This window comes from Thamnophis elegans, chromosome 1 (genome assembly GCF_009769535.1).
Source record: "Thamnophis elegans isolate rThaEle1 chromosome 1, rThaEle1.pri, whole genome shotgun sequence".
NCBI lineage: Eukaryota > Metazoa > Chordata > Lepidosauria > Squamata > Colubridae > Thamnophis > Thamnophis elegans.
The window spans coordinates 27,623,120-27,640,391 of record NC_045541.1 but is presented as its reverse complement, the minus strand read 5'-3'; the positions used below and the strand labels follow the sequence as shown (position 1 = coordinate 27,640,391).

Here is a 17,272-nt window from a genome sequence, read left to right as displayed (position 1 = left end):
TCATTCACAAGCACAGCACATGTGTATGATAGCAGTGCCCATGGGGTAGATGGAATATCTAACCAACGTGCCACCAGGAGCTGTGGTGGCACAGTGGTTAGAATGCTGAATTGCAGGCTGGTTCTGCCCACAGCCAACAGTTCGAGTCTGACCGCTCATGGTTGACTCAGCCTTCCATCCTTCTGAAGTCGGTAAAATGAGGAGCCAGTTTGCTGGGGACGATATGCTGACTCTTAGAGAGGGCTTTAAACAGAGGTGGATTCCTACTGATTCAGCCCGATTCTGCTGAGTAGGTAGTAACTCAGCTGCCCACGCACCCGAACTGGTTCTGTTGTCGGTGGCGCCATCTTATTTTTGGGTTCTGCACGTGCGCAGAACAATCTGCATTGCAGAAATGTAATTTTTTCCCCTTTTCTAACATTCTTTTTAAGTGTAAATGTGCACGTGCATTTTTTGCACACCAAACCGGCAGTAATGCCAGTAGCAACCCACTCCTGGCTTTAAAGTACTGTGAAGCGGTATATAAGTCTAAGTACTATTGCTATATCAAAATGTCAAGATAGTTGATCACATTCAGGCAATTCTTTGTACATGGACATGATGTCAACATACATACAAAAGGAGCAGGACATTAATCGCATGCTTGCCATTGTCACCCTGAATTTTGTTTTACCCACCCACCCCTCCCTTCCCCTGGGGTTTTCCTGGTACATGAGTAGAATCCAAGCTATTTACTATAGAGCAGTGTTGGTTAACCTTTTTGGCACCAAGTGCCAAAATGGGAGCGTGCGGGTGCGCGGGGGAGCACCAGAAACCGGAAGAGCAGTTCCCTGGCATGCATGCGCAGTCTGGGAAGCTGAACTTCTGGTTTTCGGCATGCGTGCTGGTCACCTGGTCTTCTGGTTTCTAGCGCACATGCACTCGTAAAGACCAGCTGGCCACACATGCGCCGGGGAGCTGCTCCTCTGGTTTCCGGCGCTCCCGTGTACATGAAGACCAGCTGGCCTGTACACATGTGTGTGCCAGAACCCAGAAAAGCAACGGGTATGCCATAGGTTCGCCATCGCAGCTATAAAGTATCTAGAATCTGAAGCTTAAAATCCACAAGCTCCTATAAACTGTAAGCACATTTCATGCTCCAATATAAAGCCTTCATGGTGAAGAAAAGAGATGAAACTACTTTCCCCACTGGAGTAGGTTGATAGGCAGAACTTAAGAAAATTAGTCTTCTAATCAGGAATATGCAGAACAGAGAGGAAAAGGAGAACAAAGGAAACAGCATATGTATGTATTCACAGTGCCTCTATTAATCAATATAATTAAAAGTGGCAAGAATCTTTGATTTTGGAGCTATATCTCTCCAGCGCACATTTTATAGTCACTTTGGAAAGAGAACAAATAACATTAATTTTAAACTATTGTACTCGCAAACACAGCAAGTGTGTCATGGTTCAGTTTTAAACTAACTCTGAAAGATGTCTGGACTGAAACTATGTTTAATTATGGACAAAGTATTGTCCATCATAATTTTATAATGCATTTAATGGGAATCATGATATGAAAAGTCAACACCTTCAGCATCAATGGCTTAGTTTAATGCTTTCTTTCCTCCACTTAAAGGAAAATACAGAAAGTAAACTCTACTTAGATGGGGACTAAATAACAGCTATCATTCTTGGACTAAACAAATTCAGACATCACCAGGAAAAAGTTAAGAGTTTTCTTTATCTCTGTGATGCTTTCTAATGACTATCTAGCCCAGGGGTGTCAAATTCATGTCATCACGATGGCATCACATGACGTATCAGGACTTTCCCCCCTTCTTTAACTGGGTGTGGGCGTGGCCAGCGCATGACCCATCCAGCCTGCGGACCGGGAGTTTGACAACTCTGATCTAGACTATTGTAAAAGGTAAAAGTAAAGGTTCCCCTTGCACATATGTGCTAGTCGTTCCCGACTCTAGAGGGTGGTGCTCATCTCCATTTCAAAGCCAAAGAGCCAGCACTGTCCGAAGATGTCTCTGTGGTCATGTGGCCACCATGACTAAACGCTGAAAGCACACAGAACATTGTTACCTTCCCACCAAAGGTGGTTCCTATTTTTCTACTTGCATTTTTACATGCTTTCGAGCTCCAAGTTGGCATAAGCTGGGAGAAGTAACAAAAGCTAACTCCATTACGCAGCACTAGGGATTCGAACAGCCGAACTGCCGACCTTTCTGATCGACAAGCTCTGCGTCTTTGCCACTGAACTACCACATCCCTAGTCTATTGTAGCTCAAACCAAATACTGTATATTTTGTCCTCTAAAATATGCAAGTCATAAACAAGTTTTGCTTCTGTCCATGTAGTTATATACACTTCTGCCCCTAATCTTGACTCATGTTGAATGAAAGATGTTATTATAGCACTTTTCCATAAAATATGTCTGTCACACACATAGACATGTGCTTTTTCAGATGCAACCTAATCAGTTCATGGCATAACAGGGTAAATTGCTAGGCTGCTTAAGTTTATACATCAGTGTTACACAGAATACTTATGTGAATAACACTTGGTATTCAGTGTAAACCAGATCAGAGATGCACAAGGGTATGACAGCAAAGTCGAACAAAATATTTTAAAAGATCATTATGGGAATAGCCAGGATTTCAGTGTCTCTATTTTTAATTAAAGACACTCAATATTAGTTACTACATTCTAAAATTTTAATTAACCACATGCAAATTCTTAAAAAGGTCTTGAGTATTTCAAATTCTGCTCACATATCAAGCTGGAGAAAAGCCCTAAAGGGTCATGTCTATTTCAAAGGGACATAGATTTCAATAACATAAATTCCTACTTCTATATGAAAAGATTCAAGATTACTAGAGAATGGCTTTTTTCAGCTTCTAAATTTTCATCCCACATAATCTCAATTTTCATTTCACCCTTTAGATATTTTAAATATATATTTAAATTGTTTCAATTAATCTCTAATTGTTTAATGTTGGCTTTTTTATATTTTACATGCTTGTTTTTATGTATGCATTGTTTTTATTGGATTACTGTATGCTGCCCAGAGTCATTTATCATGAGATAGGTAGAATATAAATTAGATAGATGATAGATAGATAGATAGATAGATAGATAGATAGATAGATAGATAGATAGATGATAGATGATAGATGATAGATGATAGATAGATAGATAGATGATAGATAAATAGATAGATAGATAGATAGATAGATAGATAGATAGATAGATAGATAGAGTGAGTTGTGGTTTGCCAGCTGCCAGTAGAGCTGGCGGCAGACTCAGACAGTGAGGAAGTTGGGGAGGAACATGGAGCAGTCCTGGAGTCTGGGCAAGGCTCTGATGAGAGCTCTGTGTCAGAGGCAGAGATGGGGCCAGGGCCATCTGACATTTATCAGCTGCCTTTGGAGTCGGAGATAAGTGGGGGGAAAGAACAGCTGCAGCCTATTCCATATGCGCGTATGCACAGATCTGTCAGGGGAAGGGAACAACTAAGGAATGGGTCAACTCAGAAGTAAAGGCACAAGTGGATGCTGAATGGCCCCTCCCATAGGGAATAAATAGGAGTGAAAGGGGAGGGATGTTTCCAGGAGACAATTAGTTCACTTATTATTGTAAAAATTTGCTTATGTGAGTTCATGCCTCACAGAGACTCCTTGCCAGGTATTTCATTTTACAGCATTGTAACTGGAAACTATCAGCCTGGCAACTATCCAAGGACTGATAAGGTCTGTTTTTGCAATTAAACCTTGAAAGGCTTATTGCCGGGACTTTTCTGGATGTGAATGCCAGGAATACACATTAACCAAAGAAAAAAGGTGGGGTTTTTTTGCAGGACAAGGAGTCTGTTTCATGATTCTTTTAAGCCTGGGTCAGAGTAGGTAGATAGGTGGGTGGGTGGGTGGGTGGATGGATGGATGGATGGATGGATGGATGGATGGATAGATAGATAGATAGATAGATAGATAGATAGATAGATAGATAGATAGATAGATAGATAGATAGATAGATGTGTGTGTGTGTGTGTGTCAGTGGTAGGTTGCCAATCTTTTTACTATCAGTTCGGGAGAGCTCCCATGCGTGCTTGTACATGCCATGCACATGCGCAGAAGTGTCCCTTCCAGTGGGCGGAGCCTCCCATTGCCACTACTACCAGTTGACCCGATGTAGGCTGAATCGGGAACAACCCACTTCTGGTGTGTGTGTGTGTGTGTGTGTTTGTGTGTGTGTGTGTGTGTGTGTAGTTTGTGTGTGTGTGTGTGTGAGAGAGAGAGAGAGAGAGAGAGAGAAAGAGAGACAGGCAGACAGACAGACAAGCAGGCAGGCAGGCAGGCAGGCCTGCTTGAAGTGTTCGCCTATAACTATTTGAAGTGTTCGCCTATAACTATTTGTGAAGTGAAGGCTAAAGCTGAGGAAAGATGAAATACAAATAACAGTTCTAGGGGATAGTCTTGATTGTTATGACTTTGGGACTATACAGTTGTTCATCTGGCATCTTTGGGGATTTTGATTAAACTTTCAATGAGAAAGTGACACAGATTGTCTCCGGGAGACAACTGAAGCAAAAAGTTGGCACAGAGGAGAATGGACACCACTGTAATGGGATTTTAAAAAGAACAAGGAATCTGTTGTCTTCCACTGACACTTCTGTATATAAACATAAAAACAAATTATGAGAGACCAAATTGGCAAAGTATATTAGGGTGGAAGGGCATCGGTGAGCTTCACCCTTGATTCTGGCTGTCAGCCATGTCTGTCCATCTTTATTTTCTCCTAGCCAAGGGGATCCGACTCTTTCATTTTAATGTCTGAAGCATTTCATAATTCATAAGGCTACTAAAATAAACAGCAAATTGCTAGCTTTGCAATGAGCATGAGTTGAGAACATTACCAGAGATATACTTCATATTCCGCTTGACTTTTAATCAAAACATATTAATCTTGTTTTCATTCTCCCCTCCTCTTTTTTGCTATAAAAGGAAGAAGATATGATGAGCCTAATTGAAAAAGAGAGGAGACAAGCTGCCATTAAAGCTAAAATAGCACGGGTACAAACAGACTTGGAGAAGGCTCTACAGGACAAAACAGGTTACCTCACACTTTCAGCATTTTATACTTCATCATTTACACAAGGTGAAGGTGTATCTAGTTAGCGCCCTTTCTAGCTCTTCCCAAAAAATTTTAAACTCTCACTTACTTTGTTCCCCTTTCGATAATGGGTTATATCGGTCCCTTTAGCTGATAGCATTTACAGAAGGGGTTCTTAATTTTTTTGTGCCATGGGACTCCTTTGAGAAAGTCTATAAAGACCTTCTCAGAAAAATGTATTTAAATGATTAAAATAATATAGATAGATGACAGATAGATAGACAGATAGATAGATAGATAGATAGATAGATAGATAGATAGATAGATAGATAGATAGAGATCATAACTATATAAATATACAGATGATGATAGATAGATAATAGATAATTAGATAGGTAGATAGATAAATGATTGATAGATTTTCAGATGATACAGATAGATGATAGATAGATAGAGATAGATAGAGATAGATAGATAGATAGATAGATAGATAGATAGATAGATAGAGATAGATCATAACTATAAATATACAGATGATGATAGATAAATAGATAATTAGATAGGTAGATAGATAAATGATTGATAGATTTTCAGATGATACAGATAGATGATAGATAGATAGATAAATAGATAGATAGATAGATAGATAGATAGAATACAGAGATAGAAAGATTACATTACAAATAAAATCAATTCTGCTTATATTGTTACCAAAATATTTAAAAACTAAAAAATATTTAACATAGAGATACATGTGTTTCTTTATTAAATGCATTAAATCAATAAAAGATGATACCCTTGTTGGAGTATGATTTTATATAATGAAATATATTGAAGTTCATAGGGGGGGAGTTTAGATATCATATTTTATTTTCTTGCCTATGAATAAAAAGCAAGAATTAAGTTAGAGTTACAGGTTAACAAAAATAATATACATAATTTCCACCCCAATACAAATTCATGGATCAACAAGGGTTACAAGATCAAAATCCCTGCTTAAGAGAATGGACTACATCCAACTTTTTAATATTCAAATGGAGCAAGAATATTCCCAGTACTTATAGAGATTTCAGAATGTATGGTAGGAATACAAGTAACACATTCAATTTGTACAGTCTTTACAACTGTTCTAAGGTTAAAATATGATAGGTAGGTTCCTAAACAAGACACACTGTCACTGAAACAAAACTGGGGGTGTCTGGATAATGTTCCTTTTGATTACTACTTCTATCCTTGAAAGTAGATGAGTACCATTGTGTACATTCTAATATTGTTAATTCTTTTTAATAGCATGTATATTGCTTTATATTTATATTTTTACTAGCATGTATATTGATGCAGTGGCTCAGTGACCAAGATGCTGAGCTTGTTGATCAGAAAGGTTGGCAGTTCAGCAGTTTGAATCCCTAGTGCCGCAATACAGAGTGAGCTCCTGTTACTTGTCCCACCTTCTGCCAACCTAGCAGTTCAAAAGCACGTAAAAATGCAAGTAGAAAAATAGGAATCACCTTTGGTGGGAAGGTAACAGCATTCCGTGCGCCTTCGGTTTTTAGTTATGCTGGCCACATGACAACGGAGACATCTTTGGAAAGCGCTGGCTCTTTGGCTTTGAAACGGAGATGAGCAACGCCCCGTAGAATTGGAAACAAATAGCACATATGTGCGAGTGGAACCTTTACCTCTATATTGCTTTATTGTAACATTACATATTGTATTCAGAACCAAAAAAGTTTTTAAATATTTTAACGTAAATAATGGAACTTTGCTAACAGTGCTATTATATCATGGTTGATTTCCAAGGTTATTTAGACATTCATGAAGACTGAGCAAATCCTTGTATTTATATTTTTAAAGGCTTAGAACGGATGCTTCAGGCTTACAAAGAAACCCCACAGTTTTCAGATGCAAAGAATATAAATGATACCATTACGCAGCTTAACGAGGTACATTGGAAATTAATATATATATATGTCATATTTTAAATACCTATATTACATAGCTTTTGTTCAGCTGAAATGCAATCTTCAGTTTTAATCTGTCTTTAGGCTGTCTTCAGAAGTGCATCTCTAGATGCATACATCAATGAAGTTAAATTGGTAACTACAAAAACAACCTTTCAATTTTGGGGCTGCATTTAAGGAAAGCCCTTTCCAAGGCACCTTGCACAAATTAATCTGACACGAATTAAAAGTACAATGAATGAATAGGGTTAAAATATTCCGGAACAATGTCATCTGTACTAGAAGATTTTTTGGCTATAAAATAGAATAACCTACTAAATGTTTCATTAATATTATTTGAGCATTACCATATTTTTCGAAGTATAAGATGCGCCTTTTCCCCTCAAAATAGAGGCTGAAAATCTGGGTGCATCTTATACACTGAATACAGCATTTTTTGCCTCCTGAAACCCCGCCCATTCACCAAAATGTCCGTGCATAGCTTTTAGGAGGCTTTCGAGAGCTCCTGGGGGCTGGGGAGGGCAGAAATGAGCAAAAAACAGTCCGTTTTTTGCTCAATTTTGCCTCCCCAGCCCCCAGGAACATTCTATAAGCTTCCTAATGGCCTTTTTTTTGGACAAAAAACAGAGCCATTTTTGAAAAAAATGGAACCGATTTTTTGCTCATTTTTGTCCCCCCAGGAACACTCTACAAGACCCCTAAATACAGGCCATTTTTGGTTTGCAGAGTGCAAAAACTTTTTTTAAAAAATTGCTTCTTCAAAACCTTGGTGTGTCTTATACTCCAGTGCATCTTATACTCCAGTGCATCTTATACTCCAAAAAATACGGTATTTCAGAACAATAAAACAAGTACAAGTAACCTTCAGTTAGTATCTAATTTGGACACTGACCATTTGCAGCTAAGATGGTGGTGAAAAAGTAGAGAGAATGTTTTAAACTGCATCAGTGATGGGTTCCTACCAGTTCAGACCAGTTCGGCCGAACCAGTAGTAGTTTGCGACCCAGGCCTGCCACACCCATGAACTGGTTCTCCTGGCGGCGCCATAGGCAGTGCCATTTTATTTTTTGCTTCTGCACAGAGCATTTTTATTGCATTTATGCACATGTGCGCAGACCGAACTGGCAGTAATGCCAGCAGGAACTTACCCCCTGAACGGCATCATGATTTGGTGGTAGCAATGCCTAAGAAGGAAGGTCCATACTGAGAGGGACAGCTGAGAAGATTGTAGGAAGCTCACTTCTTGTTATTCAGGATACTGCTTATAAGCACTGTGCCTAGAGCTCGAAGCATTGTTAGAGACCCTACACACTTTACAATCTGTTTCTGTTACTCTCCTCTGGGGGGAGGTTTCAAAGTATTTATAGAGGACTACTAGATTCTGTAACAGCTTTGTTCCCTATGCCATCCATCTTGTAAACTTGCAGGATTCTTCCTCCCTGCCATCATGTATACACATCCAAAGTAGACTGTGATGTTTCTCTGTGTCATGTATGTATGCATATGCACAATGATTATCTTTTGAGAGCTGAATACAACATTTCATTTTAATCTATGCTGATTAGTGTACATTTAAAGCAAAAATAAAGATTCTCTTCTCTTCATGAAAAATGAACTTTGTGACCAATCTTGGTTTTTACAACCTTTGCAGCACCTGTCTTTCTCTTTCAGTCACATGTTCACCATTACAGTGGTCAGTACAGGTTGTCTTGTCCCTGACCTGCTCATTTTATTTGCATTTGCAGAGTGGAGATCACCTAAACAAACTAACTCTTCCTGCACTGCTTTCCTCTACAACGTAGCACAACCCTTAAAAAGTCTTAACTGCAAGTTAAAAAGGTCAACTCTGGGAACTTAATTAGCCAGTTGACAGCTGCTTCCTGTAACTGACCAGACTTTAATCCCGTTTTACACATTCTGCTTTTGTTTGCTTGCTAAGTGAACTTTCTCTCCTCCTAACACTTTCCTGTCAAAGTGAATTCCCCATATGTCCCTCCTTACTCTCATGTAATCCCTTTTTCTCCAATTAATGTAAATACAAACATCAATTCTTTTGCTGCTAATTATCCCAACACTGGGGAGAATATTCAAACGGGCAGAGGAGTGGAGAAAAAGGACTTTAAGAGTTGCCCTTTTACTAAGTTTCCTTATGAATCAAGTTCCATAAAATTTCCCTGCCATTTGGGCTCACCTGACTGTCTCTATAGTTATAAAGCAAAGCAAAGCATAAATAAAATTGTAAGTATAGTGGGCATGAGATTGTATACTTAGTGACCTCTTAAGAACTAAGTTGCTGGTTCCTGCAGTTGCTAATGAGGACTAACCGTACTTTAAAACTAGATGATTTAAACTCAGTCTCTCCCTCTGCGCCAAATAATCATAACTGGGAAAACGAAACTGTTATGTCAAAATATTTGTTTATTTACATATATTTAAATATATAGTATATATATTAAAGGCAACGTTGAAAGCTTCCCTTCTGCAAGCAAATCATTTCAAATTGGGGAGTGCACTTGCTGAAATTGAAAAAAAGCCTAAACCGTCTCATCTCTGTAATGACTGCATTTCAAAATGGAAAGAAAAGGTAATATTATGAGATATTGTACTACTTGTCCATAAAATGATTTTGGAGATCAGCTATATATACATCTATAACCTAATCCCATAGACCGGGGGTCTGCAACCTTAAACAAAGAGCCATTTGGACTTGTTTCCCATAGAAAACAGGCCAGGCGAGGAGGGACTGGGAGGGGAGGGGTGGGGCCAGCCAGTAGTGGGATCAGCCAACAGGGAGTCGCAGCAGAGCATTAAAAGCCATATGCGGCTCCAGAGCCACAGGTTGCTGACCCCTGCCATTGACCTACATAATTATTTCAGCCCTTTTATTTAATCCTATAGCTAAGTAATGGAAATCAGATATTATTATGCTATTGTAAACCCACCTGGATTATTATTATGTTATTGTAAACCCATCTGGAAATGGCCCAGTTTCAGCATTAACACTTGTTTAATCCACTTGAAGGTGGTTATGTCCTGATAAGTACACAGCATGTCATTTTTTATATTGTGTATCCTCAATTTTGGCAGGAGATTGAAAGTGACATTTACAATTTCCAAATCCCTTCTGAATGATTTAACTGCTTTATTCGTCAATGTTTACTTGAATGTGATACTACAACTTTAAAGTTTAGACTATCCTAATTGCTAATCTTAATCTCTTTTCTTGCATATGTAGAGGTGGAAGAAATAACATGTACTGTTTTTAATATTGATTTTAGTCAAAATTCTTTGCATGCCTTTCTCTTACTGTATTCTGATATTGTCAATTCGTATTTCCTTGGTGGTGGTTAATGACTTTCCCCCCTCCCTCCCCCCTTTCTTTCTTTCTTTCTTTCTTTCTTTCTTTCTTTCTTTCTTTCTTTCTTTCTTTCTTTCTTTCATTTTACTGTTGCCAATAACTTGTCTTCATGATAGAGGTAAAAATCATTAAAAACACGCCCTTTTTGTCATTGCCAAATAGCCTTTTGGTGCTTTTGGTGCATGTTTAGTTTTCAAGCATTTATGGTTGCCGCGGTGGATTTGGCCAGTCCCCAAAGCCCCATTTATGCAAAGAAAAATCGGTGAGGATCCCATCCCCCCAATTCCGAACTAAGTTTTGAGCTGCAGCCACTCAGATTTTATTATTTCGTAAGGATGCTTATGAAATCCTGCAACTTCCAGGAACTTTTTTGGAAATGGAGCAAATTTCAGAGGTTAACGATTTGTATTGTGGTATACCACACTTCAACTGATAGTTAGGACTGCAGAAAAAACAATTGCAACCAGCCTCCCTTCCCTTAGGGATCTGTATATTGCATGAACCAGAAAGAAAGCTGAGAAAATATCTATAGACCCCTCACAAGATGGACAGAATCCATTTCAACCGATCCCCCTCAGGACGCTGCTATACGGCATTGCATGCCAAAACAGCTGGTCACAGATAGATCCCCCCCCTCAATGCCTTCACTCTGCTGAACACTTAAGTCCCACGGCATTGTCTCATTTCTGATCTTTTGTCATCTTTTCATCTTTCCTACCACCTTCTCCTATTTATTTCTTACGATTTATCAATTGTTGTTTGTAACTTATGATTAATGACTGTAAGTATGATTTATGATCTATGACCTATTACTTGCTGTTTTTAGGTACACTGTGAGCTTATGCACCGGAGACAAATTCCTTGTGTGTCTGATCACGCTCAACCAATAAAAAATTATCTTCTCCTCCCTTCTCTTCTCTTCTGTAACACCTTTGTTCTTTATGCCATCCGTCTTGTAAACTTGCAGGATTCTCCCCCCACACCCGCCCCGCCATGTATATGTATACATTCGAACTAGACTGTGATGTTTCTCTGTGTCATGTATGTATGTATGTATGTATGTATGTATGTATGTATGTATCTATCTATCTATCTATCTATCTATCTATCTATCTATCTATCTATCTATCTTTGTGGTAGATGCATAATGGTTCTCTTTTGACAGGTGAATGCCACAAAATTTCATTTTAATCTATGCTGATGAGTACACATTTAAAGTGTCAATAGATTCTACTCTACTCTATTCCACTCCACTCCATTTATTTAATGTTACAGATTCTTTTAATATGTATAAGGTAGATGGGTGCCCACAGACCTCAAAGTCATCTTCACAAGCCCTCTCTTCTACATCTTGATACTGTCTAGAAAAATCCTCCAGAAAAGGGTCCATGACTTGTACTGTAGCCCCCAAATGAACTTTTTTTAAAAAAAAGGTCCCAACAGTTAAGAGAGAGATTCTAAGAGCATGGCATTCAAAGGTGCAGGATTTTTAAAAATAGAATATTATTGAAAGCTGATCCAAGAAAGTTCCAGTTCCTCAAGAGTGACACTTAGAGGGGGGAGACAAGCATCACACAACCCTGTAGACAACACACATAAGAGACTTTACTCAGTCAGCTCTTGCTGCTGAGATTGTGTGGCATGTTTTTCTCCTGCTGTGCTACAGATCAGGATGGTTGCAGAGCTGCAGGCAAAAAAAAAAAAAGGCTTTTTTTCCAACAGCCTTCAAATCAACCCTTTGTCAGAATCAACCCTTCAGAATATCTTCCGACCTCTTCTTTCAGATCAACAATGAGGTTTGGATGTTGTGGTTTAATTCTGTGGCATCCGGGATGACTGCTTTAAATGTTTGCAGAATTAGAAAAACATGTGGTGATAGTTGTGGTTTTTTTTTTTTTACAGGATTATGGATCAAGAAATCTGAGTTGAACCTCTTTGAATAAGCAAAGAGAAACAATACTATTTTCCTTTCCCTTTAGGACTGTCTGCATAGTTCTGTGACCATCACATGCCCTGTTACAATGAGGAGCATTAAGCAGACCTTGAAAATGAGGAACACCAGTGAATCTGGGATTAGCTCAAGCTGCCTGCCAGGTAAATTATTCATTTATTTATTAGGCCAGTTTATATCACACCAGTTTTCTTCTGTCTGATGTTTTATCTTTGAGACAATTTTTCACTCCGACAACTGCTTGGAGAAGTCCCTAGTTTTTCTTGACAAGGCTTTTTAGAAGTGGTCTGCCATTTTCTTCTTCCCAGGGCAGAAGGAGAGTGACTGGCTCAAGGTCAGCTAGCTGCTTTATGCCTAACTTACTAAAACTAACTTACTGTCTTCCAGTTTCTAGTGTGATGCCTTAAACCAGGGGTGTCAAACTCAATTTCATTGAGGGCTGCATCAGGGTTGACCTCAGGGGTCAGGGTGGCCAGCTTGATATCACTTGTGTCAAGGGCACCTGTGGCCCAAGTGCTCTGCCAGAGAAAACAGGCTCCTGAGCTCCGTTTTTGACTGGGACAGCTTCCTGCAACCTTCCGCCAGCAAAAATGGACCTCGGGAGGGCCATGTTTTCGCTGGCAGAGGCACCGCAGACTGTTCCTTCGCTATTTCTAGGGTGGCCCCACTGGCCAGATCTAAGCACCCTGCAGGCCGGATCCAGGGCCCGGGCCTTGAATTTGACACCCCTGCCTTAAGCACTGCATCAAATTGGTTGTTTCCTTTTCTTAAATACATAGGTGGAATGAGGTCTTTATTCCATCAAGAAAATAGTACAAAAGTAAGGATCAACTAATTAGAGAAGCCTGAAATAGATTTTTTTTAAAAAAGGTAAGTTTATTGGTGGATTCCTCAGACCCCCTATTTATTGAGTTATAGAGCCATCGGGGCCTTGTGGTTAGAATGCAGTATTGCAAGCTAACTCTGTCCACTGCCAGGAGTTCGATCCTGACCAGCTCAAAGTTGACTCAGCCTTCCATTCTTTCAAGGTGGGTAAAATGAGGATCCAGATTGTTGGGGGCAATATGCTGACTCTGTAAACTGCTTAGATAAGGCTGTAAAGCACTGTGAAGCGGTATATAAATCTAAATGCTATTGCTATTATTTCTGTTAATTCTTCTCCACTCAATTGTTTCTTGGCTGCAAAACTAATTGTATTCTACTTCATATACTAACCGAGCAGCTATTAATGAAAGGAAGATTGAGCCCAAACAATGACCTATTGCATTGGTAATTTTAAAAAATAATTCTAAAAAATAACAGCATTTGAATTTCTTTCAAGAAAAGACACTAAATTGCAGCGACTCTTAATATACCGGGGGATAGGAACCAAGGATATATTTTCCATGACAATTCATTTCCATATAGGCTTTCTTCTTTTCAGACGTATCGGAGAAATAGTATGTTTAGCATTGTGATACATTCATTCATCTATGCATACACATATGGCAGAATTGACTGAAAACAACAATCATAGAAAAAGGCAAGGGCAAACCACATGCATGTGGTTTTCCAAGAAAATGGATTAGACCCATGCAGTCATCCGCAGTTGTGTTTGTCTTTGAGGCATTTCCTTCCTATACAAGTAGTTTTAGACTTACAACAGATTGCATCAACTTCCTGCTTGAGTAACCAAATAAAAGTCCAGAATCATATCTTTACTCAAAAGTTTACTATTTATTGAATACATAGCGTGGTAATTGCAAGGTAAAACTAACTCTGAATTTCTTAGGCAACAGTTTACAGTATCAACAGTTCAGAGTATGAAGTTCCCAGGCCAACTCCCAGGCTTCCACGTAGGCCATGTAAATAAGTTCTCTTTGTTAAGGGAACTGTCTGCAGCCTTCGTCACACCTGTTGATATGTCCTTGAAAAGTTTCCAGGCTCTCATAAGTTTCAGTGGACTTGTAGAAGTTTCATTTCTCCAACTGAACCATTCATAATCAACACTTTCCCCACCCCATTTACTCTAATGGCAAGAGCCGAGGTGGCGCAGTGGTTAGAGTGCACTACTGCAGCCACTTCAGCTGACTGCTAAGCTGCAGTTCGGCGGTTCAAATCTCACCGGCTCAAAGGATGACTCAGCCTTCCATCCTTCCGAGGTGGGTAAAATGAGGACCCAGACTGTGGGGGCAATATGCTGACTCTGTAAACTGCTTAGAGAGGGCTGAAAGCCCTATGAAGCGGTATATAAGTCTAACTGCTATTGCTATTGCTAAATTGAAATGAAGAGGCACGTAGCTGCCAATGTTTCACTCTTGACAGTTTGTTTAATGATGATTCAAAGCTACAACAGCACTGAAAAAATTGACATGGCTGTTTTTCAGTTATGACCTTTGCAGCATCATGTGATCAAAATTCAGATGATTGGCAACTGATTCATATTTATGACAGTAGCTATGTCCCAAGGCCCTGTGATCACCTTTTGTGACCGTCTGACAGTCAATGGGGAAGTCAAATTCACTTAACAACAGGATTACTAACTTATCAATTGCAGTGATTCACAACAACTGTGGCAAGCAAGGTCATAAAATGAGGCAAAACTCACTTCACAAATGTCTCACTTGACAATGGGAAATTTGGGTTCAATTGTGTGGTCATAAGTCGAGGACTACCTATACAGAGCTTCAGGATCATTTGCAGAGAAAAAAGGAATCAACTGGGCCGATATTAAAAATATTCCATTTTCGGTTTGACATTGTAGAAATGGGGAGCAGCGCGAATTTCACCACCTCTTTGCAACCGGAGAATTTAGAAAGCAGAACGTGTCGAGCTGTGTATGATTACCACGCAGAAAGAGAGGACGAGCTTTGCTTAAGTAAAGGTAATGTTTACTCATCCTAATCTCAATAGAAGTTAGGGGGAAAAAGAGAGTTGGAAATCAATAAAACATTAATCCCTTTCAACTATTGTAATGAAAAAAAAATCAATGGATGCCATCCCATAAATTTCTGTTTTAACAAAGAGGCCCCATTAACACGTCATAGAACAATTTGGGGTCTTCTGGCGTGGTTTGCCAATTTCAACTTATCAGTTGATTCTGAGCTTTTTTGTTTGTAATGCTCTTGGGTATTCCTACTGGACCATCATCCCGAGGCAACTGCCCATGTTTTTAATTCCACTTATTGGATGCTAAAAATGAATGTGGAGAAAAATTGAAGAGGTAACCAAATCCTTACAGTACTCGTCTGCCTAAAATTCTGAAAGTTTTGGTGACATTTCAGAACGTTGTTCTACTTAAGCCCTTGGATAATTGTTTCAGAATGTAACAAGAGAAAGATATGTGATTAGAATTACTCTGATGAGAAAACTTGGGGTATGAGCTAACTATGCACATTTTTTTATAAAAAGAAACTAATTAAAGGTAAAGGTTTCAATCCTGCCTAACTGTACCTGTACGCCTCAAATAATAATTATCTCAATAATAAATGGACTGCGAAAATACAGGTTTAAAGCAGCTGTTCTCAAATGGTCAAATTAAAACTCAAGAGAAAAACATTGTGGGTTCCTTATTATAATCATATGGAGGAATATTACAAAAACTGTAACTTGAACATTTTTGTGGATGTTCATTGATAAACAGCTTGGGGGAAAAGATGGAAATCAATGCCTAAAGCTAGGGATTTAAGAAACTGAGCTGATATTACAAAAGGACCGGCCTACAGCCAAAGGCTATTAAAAGCAACAGTCTGCATCTTGTGAAAGAGCTTTAGAAATCCAGCTAGTTATAAATTGGTTCAAAGATGTGGCTCCTGATCAAGTTAAGCAACAATGTGGTTGCTATGAACCAGAATGGAATTAACTTCATTCAGAATTCAGAGTGCACCATTTTTCCTAACCCAGCTTTAGCTCTGCAAATTGTGTCTCTTGATTCTTCTTCCTACCTACATGCAAGATACACTTAAGAGTAGATGCCTTGTTTGAAAGCCTGTAGAGCAGATCTGTCAAACTGCCGGCCCACGGGCCAGATGTGTCATGCACTGACCACGCCCACACTGTTTAGAGAAGGGGGGAAATGTCACATGACACCACTATAACATGAATTTGACAGCCCTGCTGTAGATGGAAGGGCTTCTATACATCTGTCTTGCATTGGTGGATAGATATTGTCCCATGCATTCGATTAAATGACACAATATAATTAAGTCGATATTGTCAGTGTATGAGAGTTCATGACTTGGGAGACATAATAACAAGGTCAGCCAATGAATAGGCATAGCAACTAAGTCAGCCAATGAGGGCTGTTTGGAAACTGAAAGGGAATTTGCTATGTGAGCAACAAGGAGACAACAAGGAGCCTGGGCGTGGCTTAGCTCAACTGTTCTGTACTAAAGCTGCAAGTCTGTGCTAAGCTAAAAAATCTAATCTGCTGCTCTGAACTGAAACTCCTCTCCTCTGTGATTGCTTGTATTCTCTACCACGTTGGAAGAACCACTTTTGCTATTGTATACTTATTTCATGTGTTAAATTATATGTAAAAAGAAGTTAATGAATCCTGCTGAATCAGTTACCTGTATGTGCTTTCTGGATTTGATTACTGCAACAAACTCTGACAAATATTAACTTGCTTGTATTTATCCTTTTAGGTGATGTAATTGTAATTCATCACAAAGACCAAAGTGGCTGGTGGTATGGTTCTAGAAAGGGGGAAAAAGGCAATTTTCCTGCTACATATGTGGAAGAAGTCACTCTCTCGACTGGCAGGAGAGACGGAGAACCTTCTCTTTAAAACAAAAGGAAAAAATAATCACCCCAACATGCATAACAAATCCAACAGATGTGTTTCTATGCTTGTAATAGAAGCCAAAGAATAATTTTCTTTATTTATAAGAAGCTCTGAAATGGATATTTGGTGAATTAG

The 17,272-nt window shown here is 39.1% G+C and overlaps 1 protein-coding gene across 1 annotated transcript in view; it reads left to right on the top strand.

Annotated features, from left to right (window-relative positions):
* The window catches only part of NOSTRIN (nitric oxide synthase trafficking), a 43,204-nt gene that overhangs the window by 25,589 nt on the left and 343 nt on the right, over positions 1 to 17,272 (top strand). The window contains exons 11-16 of the mRNA XM_032238650.1: positions 4,994 to 5,102; positions 6,957 to 7,045; positions 9,522 to 9,647; positions 12,401 to 12,515; positions 15,116 to 15,235; positions 16,998 to 17,095. Coding sequence (XP_032094541.1) covers positions 4,994 to 5,102; positions 6,957 to 7,045; positions 9,522 to 9,647; positions 12,401 to 12,515; positions 15,116 to 15,235; positions 16,998 to 17,095 — 657 coding nt within the window. The remainder of the gene's footprint in view (positions 1 to 4,993; positions 5,103 to 6,956; positions 7,046 to 9,521; positions 9,648 to 12,400; positions 12,516 to 15,115; positions 15,236 to 16,997; positions 17,096 to 17,272) is intronic.